Raw genomic sequence first — 13270 nt, 5'->3', positions numbered from 1 at the left:
TATACTGAGGGCTCCTCAACTGTATGTCTTTAGCTCAGAATGCATCTCTGAGCTTGCCAGCCAATGGCCCACTTCAGGATTCCACTTAAATGTATTAAAGATATATCAAACTTGACATGTTTGGAAGTGAACTCTTCCTCTCCCTCCATAAATCTGCTCCTCCTCTAGTGTTTCCTAATTACGAAGAGCTCCCCAAATCCACAGTTGCTCAAGTTGGATTCCTGCAAGTCTTCCTGGATACGCTCTTCTTCCTCATTCCTTCAGGCAATCCCTCACCAGGACTTGTCACTTCTACCCCCTAAATACTTCTTACATCCACCTGCTTATCATCATCTCCATCACCACCACCTAAGGCCCATCACCATCTTGTCTCTTCTGGACTTTGGCAACAGCCTCCTGCCTGGTCTTCCCATGTCCATGCTTACTCTTTCCAATCCATTTTTTTTCACACAGCTCTAGAGAGATATTTACAAATGTATTATTTTTTAAGAGAGATATTTTAAACCACAAATCTTATCCTTTCCTGGCCCTGCTTAACAGCCTTCCAAGGCTTTCAGTTGCCCATAGATAATGTCCAAAGACTTTCCCATGACTTTACCAGTCGGCTTGGTCTTGGACCCTGGTCCACCTTTACAGGCTCATTTCAACGACTCTCTCAGAACCGTTTTTAGCTCCAGCCACATGGAGTCCTCCCTGCTCCCCAACAGGTCAAACTGTCCCTTTCCTCAGGGACCCTAAATAAGCTGAACCTTCTCTGTGCTTCCCTGACCACCCGCTTCAGGATCCATTGTCCTGTCACACCATAGGCTTTTTCTTCCCTGTCCCCTCCACATGTGGGATCGATCTATGTGTTGTTCCTCCCCCTCTGGGACTGTAAGCCCAGGGAGGGCAAGCACCCTGGCTGGCCTGCTCACCGCTCTCTCACCATGCCCACCTGTGCCTGGTGCTGATAGAACAAAGATGGTCTGTTTCCCTCACATCCCAACCGCAGGACAGCTGTGTAGCTGCCCACCATTTGGGGACTGTCTTCTTTCAGTGCCAAAGCCCAACAGCAGCTAATCCGTCAGTGGTTCTTAAAGCTAGAGTTCCGTTCTTTGGAGGAGAGGGTGACAGACTTCAACCAGGGGGTCTCCTTGACTTCTTCCCCTGGAGCACAAGGGCCAAACAGGAGCTCCCTGCATGTTTGGGAGCTTGCTTTACAAGCCCTGCCTAAAACTAAGGTGTCATTAGGGTGATGTGCTGCATCCCTGCCCTGTTCTCTTAAGGAAGTTTTGATGTATTGAGACAGGCCCTCCACCAGCAGCTCATTGTTTTTATTTTCATTCTATAGCAGGGGTCCCCAAACTTTTTACACAAGGGGCCAGTTCACTGTCCCTCAGACCGTTGGAGGGCCGGACTATAAAAAAAAACTATGAACAAATCCCTATGCACACTGCACATATCTTATTTTAAAGTAAAAAAAAAAACAAAATGGGAACAAATACAATATTTAAAATAAAGAACAAGTAAATTTAAATCAACAAACTGACCAGTATTTCAATGGGAACTATGCTCCTCTCACCAATGAAAGAGGTGCCTTTTCCGGAAGTGCAGCATGGGCCGGATAAATGTCTAGAGGGGGCCGCATGCAGCCCGCGGGCCGTAGTTTGGGGACCCCTGTTCTATAGTGTGCCTCCACTCACTGGCTTCAAATTGTGAGAACCTACTCGTCTTGAGCCTCAACAGGGCGCCAGTGTAAGGGGGCTAAGAAGACTGACCTGCTCCTAAGGGAACCCGAGTAGCCAGACCAAATGTAATTAAGCATCTGAAGAATAGCTTAGGCCCACCCTGGCGGGGTAGCTCATCCAGATATCCCAAGGTTATGGGTTTGATCCCTGGTCAGGGCACACAGAAGAATCAACCAATACGTGCATGAATAAGTGGAACAAGTCAATGTTTCCTTTTCTCTCGCCCAGAAAAAGAATGGCCTACGGTTTACGGGAGACAAATTGGTTGCGACTGGCTCATAGGGAGCAAGATTTGCTATAGAACAGAGTAGACAAAAATCTGCTGCAGTCTCTACTGGGAAGAAACCCCGAATCACAAACACAGCCACAACAACCCTGGGTGTTTCTTGAAGAGGTGATTTTTTTGGTGCACCAGTGTTTGGCTGGTGTATCCAGGGATAGAGCATGTTCGGGGATAGAGTGTGTGTGAATGTATTCTGCCTTTGCAGTCGTGCAGGGCTGGGTGGACAGAAACCACCCTGCAAAGGAAGAGCCCTATTACGACTCAGCCATGTCTGCCTTCAGAACCAACTTTTCCTGCTCTTTGTGTAACAAGACACACCTCTCTCGGAGGAAGGAGGCGAACAGGATTTCCATCATTACTACTGCCCTATTTAAAAAAAAAAAAGAAGAAAAAGAAAAACACGTGTAATTACTCTCTGCAGGAAAGGCGCACAAACAGGATGGGCCCGAGCTGAACCCGAGATGAGCCAGCCCAGTAAAGATTAGGAAAAGGAACCTCCCCGCCGGGCGCCCACCTCTAGCCAGGGCCCCTCCCCGATGGCCAGGCAGAGTCGCCAGCCCACCTTTCGGGGTAGGAGGGAGAGCGCGGGCGACCTCGCCGCCCGGGTTCCCGGGTTCCTCCCGCTCCTGCCTGCCTTCCAGCCCGACCCTGGTCTGTCTTCCATGCCTCAGGTGTTCGCTCACGCCAGGCCACGAGCTCTTCCCTTTTCGGCCTGCGCCTGGGGTGGCCTCCAGCCCGCAGCGCATCAGCCCCGCACCGCACCCGGCGCGCACAGCGCAGCGCGAGCCAGCCGACGGGCGCGGGGCTTTCGGGCGGTGTGTGCCGGACCGCTGAGCCGCCGCAGGGCTGGCCGGGCCGGCGGGACCGCGCGCCACGCCTCCGGGGTTCGAAAGGCGCGGGAGCCGGCGCAGGGTTTCGGTGCACTTGGAGCCTGGCGCCCAGAGCCTCCTGCCGGGGATGCGGCGGCAGCTGCTTCCTGGTTTGAAGCTCGCCGAGTGGGGGAGAGCGTGAGCCCGCGGAGGCGGGGGCAGGAGCAGCAGAGGAGGCGGGGGCAAGAGGCGGCGAGGCTGGAGCTAACCGGACGGGTCGCTCTGGCGCTCCGGGGAGAGGAGCCTCCCGGCTCTGGAGAAGGGGCGAGTCCAGTGAGAGACCCCGGGGGGCGCCGGGCGCTCGAGACGGACGGTCGGGCTCCCCCGGCCCGCTGCGAGCTCAGCGCCGGGCTCCCCTCCTTTCCACCTCGCGAGGGAGGGAGGCAGGGAAGGAGGGGAGGGGAAGGTCCCGCCGGCGAAGCAGAATGGCCCGGCGAGGGGGACTTGGGCGCTGCTTCTCCCAGGAGCTGCCTCCGCTCCTGCGGCTGCCGCGAGGGTTGGCCTGAGCAGGGGCCCCAGACTCTCCCTCGGCGAGCCCGGGCGGCCCCTCGGGACCGGGACAGCGGCGCCGGCATGTCGTCCGACACCATGAAGTTCAATGGCTACTTGAGGGTCCGCATCGGCGAGGCCGTGGGACTGCAACCCACCCGCTGGTCCCTGCGCCACTCGCTCTTCAAGAAAGGCTACCAGTTGCTGGATCCCTACCTGACGGTGAATGTGGACCAGGTGCGCGTGGGCCAGACCAGCACCAAGCAGAAGACCAACAAACCCACGTACAACGAGGAATTCTGCGCCAACGTCACCGACGGCGGCCACCTCGAGCTGGCGGTCTTCCACGAGACACCCCTGGGCTACGACCACTTTGTGGCCAACTGCACCCTGCAGTTCCACGAGCTGCTGCGCATCGCCGGCGCCTCGGACACCTTCGAGGGCTGGGTGAGTAGCTTGTGACCCCTCCTGGCTGTGTCCACTTGACCCGCGCTACCCCCCCCCCCCTCCACTTGACAGAGTTCACCAGGTTCTTGCTTTCCCATCGTCTTCCCTGGCTCCGTCGCGGAGGGAATTCCCTCCAGACTTTGGTCCTTGCCCAGGTGGTTGTGGCACTGGTCACGCGACCGCGATGGGTGTGTGAGGGCGCAGGTGTGTCTCCAGGAAGCCAGCCTGGATACGGTCCCCTTTCGGGATGGCAGCTTGGGCTAACGGGAAGTCAGGGCGGGGGCGATCACCTCCTCACCCCCCCCCCCCCCCCCACCGTATCCGTCCAGACTCTCGGTGAGGCGCCCTATCTGCACACTGTTAACACATGCAGAGGAAAGGGAGGGAGGGTGTGATATGAAAAGGATTTGATTTGGGTAAAGCACTTAAACGTTTCTTAGGAGAAAGCCATACATTCTCGCAAGTATTATTCATAGTGTTTATGAATACATGTTGGCTCAGCGGCCCAGGGTGCACACGTGTTTCAGCATGCAGAACCATTACATCCCAGAGATACATAACCTACACCGGCGGGGATCAGCGTACCTGGGTCTGCGCGTCGGCAAAGTTTTATTGTTGAGCAGTTTTCCAAGGAGATGAGGTTTACCGGTGTTTGAAAGTAACGTCACTAGTTCAGGCTCAGGGAGAGAGGTGTGAATCTTGCAGGGGGCGTTTCTGCAGCTGTTGGTAAGAGAGCTGCGGAAGCTTCTTGGGAGTTTGTGGAACCCTGCCACTCCTGCTGGTCTTTCTGTGTACTGACCAGCAGCTACCCGCAATTCCCACTTGCCAATGCTTTTCACGTAGTTCCCTTGAGGTAACACTTGTGCTGTAAATTAAAATTTCTAGGGCACTCACCCCAGCGCCAGAACGCTTTTGCTTCTTAATCCTCATGCTGTCTTTGTGGTGCAGTTGTTATCCTTCCCACTTCTGCGCGATGAGATGATAATTATCATGAAGTAGTCTCGTTTGGCAAATATGAAGTAAGCTGTTTGAAGACTTTCAAGATTTTAATGGTTTAAAGCCATGAAGGATGTCAGTTTTGAACCCAGAATGTGAATCAATATTGAAAACCTGTTAGAAATTTACAAGTGGTGGAATCAGATGGATAATAAGACTGACTCATTTAGATATTTATTTTACACTCTGAGGAATTAATTTTACTGTAGATTTTCTAAAACTACAAATGGCTTGTGGCACTATCATTTTCTTTTAAATAGAAGTAAAAAAAAAAATCCATAAAGACTATTTAACCATGTCATCAAATTATATTGAGTTAACTTCCCTTCAGCCAGACTTACTTTATGGAATTTACAGGTGCACTGGAGAGGAATGGCTAAAATACAGTTAGAGGTTGACATTTTCCCTTGTGAATTTCTGAGTAAAAAATGGAGGTAAGCCTAGGAATCCAAATGGAATTATTGAGTGACTGAACAGGAGTTAGACTGGGTAAAGCTAGAGGAAGTGGGCTGTGAAGGATGGTGGTGCAGGCTGGCCAGTGGCCATTAGAAGCGTGTCTTTCCAGAGAAAAGCTAGACTGGCTCTATATTTATAATTAATTATACTTAGGTGTTTACTGTAATTCACTTGTACTTTGAAAAAGACATTAAGTATTTGGTAGGATAGATCAGCATTAAATGACCTTGAAACCAGTGATTTGTCATGCATTTATATTCAGTTAGGGGAGCAGAGATTTTTTTTTTTTTTGGTAAGTTCTGGGGTGTTTTTTTTTTTTTTGAGTGTTTTTTTAAAATTATTGATGAGAGATAAAGAAAAGGAAACATTGGTTTGTTGTTCCATTTACTTATACATTCATTAGTTAATTCTTGTATGTGCCCTGATTGGGGATGAGACCCACAACCTTGGTTTGTTGGGAGAGTCCTCCAACCAACTGAGCTACCCGGTCCGGGCCAGCCGCTGGATATTTTGAACGAACCTTGATGATAGGATAGAATGGTTAGAGTTAGACTGTTTCCTTGATTCTTATAATTAAAATAAAATTATTTGCTTGACTTGTAGTGGCGCATTGGATAGATAGGGTGTCAACCAGAAATGCTCGAAACGCTGAGGCCACTGGTTCAAAACCCTGGGCTTGCCGGGTCAAGGCACAGACGATATGCAAATACTACGAGTTGATGCTTCCTGTTCCTACCCCGCCCCCTTTTTATTCTCTCTCTCTTTTGCCTTTCTGTAAAAAGCAGTAAATAAAAAATTTAAAAATATGTATTTATTTTAGAGGGGGCTGGAGGAAGGGAGAGAAAGAGATAACAAATATTGGTTTGTTGTTCCACTTATTTATGCATTCATTGGTTGATTCTTGTATGTGTCCTGACCAGGGATTGGGGTATACTCTAACCAACTGAGCTACCTGGCTAGGGTTCTTCTCATAATATTTAAGAAAAATAATCTTAGGAAAATATTTGGTAATATATAGAATGCTTTTTCAAAAAAATGATTCTTTATAGTTCTAAAGGTGGCTTTGAAGTTTAAAATTATAAAAATACTTATTTATCTTTACTATATTAAATTGAAATATATAGTTAGACTGTTACAAATGGAATAATAAAATTTACTCCACAATAAAGTTAGGTTGCAACTGGAATTATAAATTGCTGCTTTTAAAAACCTAGAGACTTAATTTTTGCTAGATCATGTGAACAGACAAAAATGGAAGAATATACATTTATCATTCGTGTAAAACAAGAATTGTTATGCTTTCTGACTTAATGTACTTTCTGAATATTAAAAAAGATAATCATAGTACCAGTTTTGTGATGTTACTTATGATGTTATATATGCAGTGTATTTCTGATACCAAACACAATGCCTGACATGGATTAGGCAATCACATATTTCTTTCTTGACTGACTGTACGTATTTCCTTTAATCTGCATAAAAACCAAGGAGGTGAGGATAAAACCCAAGAAGTTCTTGAACTGAAATTCACAGCATTAAACACCCTAATTAGAAAGGATCTCAAAAGACCTAACTTTCTACCTGAAACTAGAAAAGAAGAGCAAATTGAACCCAAAGTAAGCAGAAAGAAGGAAATTATAAAGACAGAGGTTGATGAAGAAGAAAACAGAAACAATAGAGAAAACCAATGAAACCAAAAAACGGTTCTTTGAAAAAAATTATTAAATTAATGAACATCAAGCCAGACTGATCAAGAAAAAAAAGAGAGAAGACACAAATGATCAATATTAGAAATGAGAGAACATCAACTGTAGATTTTAGAGACATTAAAAATATTATGAACAATTTTATGCCAGTGAATGCTGCAATTTTGGAGTGAACCTCTTCTTTAAAAGATACAAACTGCCAAAACTCGCTCAAATAACTTGAATAACTTTGTCAATTAAAGTAATTGAACTTGTAGTTTAAAACCTTCCATAATGTTAAGATAAGGTCCCAGAAGGATTTACTGGTGAATTCTGTCATACATTAAGGAAGAAGTGTTGCCAGCTCTACACAAACTATTTCAGAAAATAGAAGGAAATACGTCCCACTCATTCTGCAAGGCCAACATTATCCCTATACCAAAACCTGATTAAAACGTTAAAAAAAAAAAAAAAGGAAAACTACAGACCAGTGTTCCTTGGGGACATAGATATAAAAATTCTTAGCAAATCAAATTCACTATAGCAAATGGATAGTATAATTCGGTTTATAACCAGAACTACAAAGTTGATTTAACTTAAAAAACAAACAATTAGTGTAATTATTGATATTAACAGAATAAAAAGGGGATTAATCTGATCTCAATAGATCATATTTAAAGTGATCTATAAAAAATCAATGATTTGGACTTTTCAAAATTAAGAGCTATTGCTTTCAAAAGCCACTTAGAAAATGAAAACACAAGCTACAGAGTGGAAGAAAATATTTACAACATGTAAATCAGACAAAAGAGCTATAACAATATATTATATAAAAGAACTCTTACAACTCAATAATAACGAGAAACATAGCCAATTTAAAAATGGTCCAAAGATTTGAATAGGACCTTCATTGACAAATAGCGCATTAAACGATGTTCAAAATCATTAGTTGTCAAAGAAATGCAAATGAGAAAGATTGACCATACCAAGTGTTGGTGAGGGAGTAGAGCACCTGGAACTCGCATACACTACTATGAGGAACATAAAATGGTACAGTCATGTTGAAAAGTGTTTTAGCAGTTTCTTAAAATGTTACACATATACCTACCATATGACCTAGCTACTCTTTAACTATTTACCAAGAGAAATGAAAGCATTTATACAATGATATGTGCAAGAATGTTTTTAGAAACTTTATTTGTAATAGCACCCAAACTGGAAACAAATCAAATGTCAGTGAATAGGTGAATATTTAAACAAATTGTGTATCCATACAATGGAATACTATTCAATAAAAAGTTATGAACTCTTGTTACATGTAACAATGCTGATGACTCTCAAAATGATTAAACTGAAAGAAGCCAGGCAAAAAAGAAGTACACACTGGATCTATGCAAAATTCCAGAAAATGAAAACTGGCTTGTAATGGCAGGAAGCACATTGGTGGTCGTCTGGGACTGGGAGGATGGAGGTCACGGTGGGCTGGATCACAAAGGAGGCTCAAGGAAGCTTCTGAGAACGATGACAACAGCCGTTGTTTTGATTGTGGAGATCATTTCACAGTTGTATACATATGTCCAAGCTCGTCAAATAGCTCACTTTTAAATGCATGTTATTGTATGACAATTATACCTCAATAAAGCTGTGGGGGAACACTACAAGTAATTATTATCCCTCTTTTATAAAAAAGATGTTAAGTGAAGTAGATTTAAGACACAGTTGACTTAAAAACTGCTTTGTCTTTTTAGTGCAGAAAATATCTATCAGAGCAGTAGCATAAAAACAAAACAAATATTCATAAAAGAGTTTCCGATTTTTGGACACAGTCTCGTTTTCTAAATTATCACTGTCAGGTTTTTTTTTCCCTGGTTTATTCTAGAACTTGTTTATTTTGCATAATTTCTTGAACTTCTGGCAATTGAAGGTATGTCTAAATTAAAACCTTATTTCCTTCTTTCATATATTTTCTCTTGATTTGCTGGCTTTCCAAGTGGGTACCGGCATCTAACACTGCAGAGCAGGGAGACATGGGGGGAGGCAGGAGGAGCCCGAGGCTGCGTCATGGAACGACCTTGGCATCCTCTCAGGAAGGAAGGACCTGTTTGGCGGGATCCCAGGCTGTTTTCCTGGTTCAGCCCTCTTGAAGACATTCTGTTCCCTGGAGCTCTGGAGGGCTGCTTTCTCTCAGGTTCTCAGTGAGGTACCTGTTTGGTGGTCTTGTCAGGTGAAGCAGTCTGGTTACCCCTTGGCGATCTTTGACTACTTTTCCCCTTGATCCCTACCTAAATCCAGGTGCATAAATTTACAGCATCAGAATTCTTCTAGGCTTCATTAGCGACGGGTTCACTCTCTTTTGCGCTTTGTAGTGGTCATTTATTCTCACAGTTATTTTTTTCTGAGCCGACTGGTGAGGCATGTCTAACACTGACCGGTTAAGTCAGTGTTTAAGGAGAAAAACATTTTATAGCATGTCTAAGGTGCATTCCGATGTACATTAGTTGCCTTGGATATATTGTATCTCTGTTTCCTTGTAAGAGTTTTGCTGCAGTGGGGCTGGCTGCTGCTTATCATGCAGGTTGGGGCTCAGATGTTTCCCCTCAGAGAGCGTTTTCCTGACCATGTTATTATCTTGTCACCCTTCATTGCACTCACCACTCTCTGAGATAAGTCTGCTTCTTGTACCTTTGCCCTGTAGAGTATAAACATCCTGAGAATAGGGCCCCCACCTCTCTTACCCACTGTTCTAACTCCAACACCTTGAACTGTGTCTCGTATACACTCACTTAGGCACTAAATATTAATATTTGTCGAAAGAATGATATTTTTTTTTATTGTGATTTTGGGCAAGTACATTGTAAGTACTCTGGGAATATCTTTCTTTAAACATTTTATTCATCTTCCTAAAAGGAATAAATGAAAATAATTAAAGAATGACCAATTATTACGGTTATTGCAGTATCCCTCTTTTAAAGCCGTTAATGATATACCAAGTATGTGCTTGAAAGGCTGGACCAGATTTCTATGCCCTTGTACTATGCTAATGGATTGAAATCTCTGCTTATGGGAAACTCCTTGCTTTTGCTGCATTTTAAAAGACTGATATTAAATGTGTTAATATGCTGTAACTTTGTTCACTAGTAATTCGTGAGCCCAATGTGTTAAATTCATAACAGAAACAAGAGAAAAGCATTAAAAGGTTGTATTTCAACCTCGGAGAGCTAATGAAGTTGGTGGGCTGAGTGTGAATCATTTTATCTTATGCAACTCTTAGTAGAGTTTTGATATTTTAGCAAGTGTTCAGACTGGTGACTAGATGTGATAGTTAAAGGACAGGTACACTTTTATGAGGCAGGCAGCATTTCCTTAGATTAAGAGAAGTGCCTTGGGTTTTCTGTAGTCTTTTTTCTATTTTAGAAAACACTTAACTAGACCAGGGGCTCCTTTGTGTTGGCTTCTTAGCTCCATTTTATTAGAATATGGTAGACAGTGAGTCCTGAGTGGAAACTCAGTACCAGTCCACTCTTCACTCTCATCGTTGCTGTATCCAAATGATCTTTCTCCGTTGCCAAGCTCATAACCATCCCTTTACTTAAAACCATTCAGTGGCTCCCTGCTACTTTAGATAAAACATAATTCTTTGAAATGGTGTAGAACGTTCTTCATGATCTGGCCCTTCAGTTTCTCACATCCCAGTCCACACTCTGTGCTGCAGTCTCCATGAGCATCTTTTAGTTCCCCAAGGCTCACCTTGCCGATTCCTACTTGTGCTTCAGGTCTCGTGGTAGACATTCCTTACCCAGAAAACTTTTCCTGACCTGTCAAGTCTGGGTTTGGTACCCCCTCCTTAGTGTTCCCTCAACATCCTGGCATCTCCACGGTCCACTCTCCTCTTCATCTTGAGACGCATGAATAGATTGGGCTCTCATGGAAGTGTGGATATTGGTCAGAGCGGGTTTATTACGGGCGATGGACTGATTTATCCCCTCAGCTCCTTGGGTACTACTGTAACAGACTATTACATGTTTTTGTATGAAATGCCAAGGCCTATGTGAGCATTCACCCACCAATGAGCATGTCCTGTGTACTGGGCTCTGGGCTCTATCCTGGAGAGGCAAGTGGACTAGACAGGCATGATCTCGTCCTTCATAGACCTCATAGTTCCAAGGGGGGAGAAAGACTGAGAGGGGAGGGGACAATAACCAGGAAATTATAGAACAGAAGTAAGTATTAAGATGCTGCTCACTCAGTACCTGGTTTGAGGAGATCAGAGATATTTTCTTGGAGGGAAAACAGCTGTTTTTAAGGCCCCAGCATAGATAGCCACAGGCCTGCTTTATTTAAATGACTGTGAAAAATCATTCTTCAAAAGAGGAAAGGGAATTTCTGATGTGATAACGCTTTCCCAGAGAGACATCACAGACGCCCTTTTGAAAAGTCAAGGTTCCAGACCCATGGAAATGTTTCCATCTCTTGGAAAGTTTGGGAGGGGACAAAGTGTTTATGTCTGCAAACAGATGGTCTGAAAGAACATTTGACTCTCAAAGGCAGAAAACAGTAACACTCTCTTTAAGCCATCACATATCCTAAGCTTTGTACAAATTATAAAGGAATCACCGATATTGAAGCAGGAGGGCAATCTACTTAGAACAACAGCAGCCTGGTAGCTCTAAGACCCGAGGACAGCTTGCAGTTGCATTTATTTGGCAGAGATGTTTTTACTGTTGAATCTGTAGTTGTTAGGAGGTGCTTTGGTGCGCCACAGACCCCACTACTCCCTATTGCAAAACATTCCTCTTGACTCAGTCCATGCTCGGGAAGTTTTTTAGTTTTTGGTAGCTACTTTAGCTCCAGCCTTGGTTTTTGGTATGTGGGAACCAAAGCTTCAGCCAAAGCAGTACTGTTGTCTTCGCTCACATGATTTATCTCTCTCTCTCTCTCTCACACATTTAACATCTACATACAAATGTAGATAGACTTACTTAGATTTATTCATATGTATTTATTAATTTATAAGTATGTTAAATCAGATGTATATTTATTTAGATATTTTTTATGTACCTGCTATTTTAGAGGAAGTGGCTTGTTAGTGAATATATATGGGGAGTTAACTGCAAATCAGTATTGTATGAAGTACTACTTTAAAAAAAATCTTGCATAAAGAAACAAGATTTCCATCTTTTTAATTTTGTTACACTAGAAACATGAAGCACACTTGAAAACATTTGCCATCTACTGTCATTATTGTTTCATAAAGGCAGGACTTCTTTTTTTTTTTTTAATTTTATACTTAAACTTTATTATTTATTTATTTTTTAATAATTTTATTTTTAATGGGGCGACATCAATTAATCAGGATACATATATTCAAAGATAACAAGTCCAGGTTACCTTGTCGTTCACTTATGTTGCATACCCATCACCCAAAGTCAGATTGTCCTCTGTCACCTTCTATCTAGTTTTCTTTGTGCCCCTCCCCCTCCCCCTTTCCCTCTCCCTTCCCTCTCCCTCTCCCTCCTCCCCCCATAACCACCACACTCTTATCAATGTCTCTTAGTTTCACTTTTATGCAGGACTTACTTCAACATTAAAAAGAAGCAAGGGAATACTCATATAGTGTAGAACCATATTTCAAAATAAATTAGATTTATAAAAAAAAAACTCTTTATATTTTGTTATACAACTTCCAGCAATGCATAAGTGCTGTGCTGTAATGGGAGTTAGGGGGTCAACTGTGACTTCAGGCAGACCTCCACCATCAGGGTCTCGGTTCCCCGGTTTATGCAATTAAGGGAGTTGCACTAGGACATCTCTAAGGACCTTCCATCTCTAAAACCTCAGCCTCCATGTGTTAGGCAATTACGTCATTTCTTCTCTTTTAGAATAATTGGTTTGGTTTTAAGTAGTCAAAACGAATTATGTCTTATCAAAGTTAGTAACTCCTCAGAATTAAATTGGTCTAAATCTAAATTGCTCAGGCTTAGAAAAGACTTAGCTCAAGTTTAAATGGCTTTTAGCGTTGATAGTGATGTTGATGTTATTTCCTTGGCTTAGAAGCAGACTTAAGGAATTAAAGTAGGTCCTCATTTTAAGCCATGCAGCTATATACCTCTTGTTTTACACTAATGGGATCCTTGTCCTATGTGATGGCTGTAAGTCATGTGAGAGAGAGACTGAGTTTTTGCTAGGAGCCATTCTCACTAGCATGGTAATTAATGCTTTGTAGTCAAGAAGTGGCTGTAGCCACCAGTTTATATATCCACCCTAGATGGTGACAAATACTAGAAATCACTGTAGGACAGACATTTTAATTAAACATTG

The 13270-nt window shown here is 43.5% G+C and overlaps 1 protein-coding gene across 2 annotated transcripts in view; it reads left to right on the top strand.

Moving 5' to 3' along the window:
- The first annotated feature begins 2483 nt into the window (after window positions 1-2483).
- Window positions 2484-13270, top strand: part of PRKCH (protein kinase C eta) — a 294275-nt gene continuing 283488 nt past the window's right edge. Inside the window, exon 1 of one of the 2 annotated variants that reach the window (XM_066388442.1) lies at window positions 2484-3815. In XM_066388442.1, coding sequence (XP_066244539.1) covers window positions 2547-3815 — 1269 coding nt within the window. In that variant the 5' untranslated portion in view covers window positions 2484-2546. The remainder of the gene's footprint in view (window positions 3816-13270) is intronic. The other variant, XM_066388441.1, reaches the window with a different exon arrangement.

The sequence above is a fragment of the Saccopteryx leptura genome, chromosome 6 (genome assembly GCF_036850995.1).
Source record: "Saccopteryx leptura isolate mSacLep1 chromosome 6, mSacLep1_pri_phased_curated, whole genome shotgun sequence".
NCBI lineage: Eukaryota > Metazoa > Chordata > Mammalia > Chiroptera > Emballonuridae > Saccopteryx > Saccopteryx leptura.
This window is presented reverse-complemented; position numbering and strand designations above follow the sequence as displayed.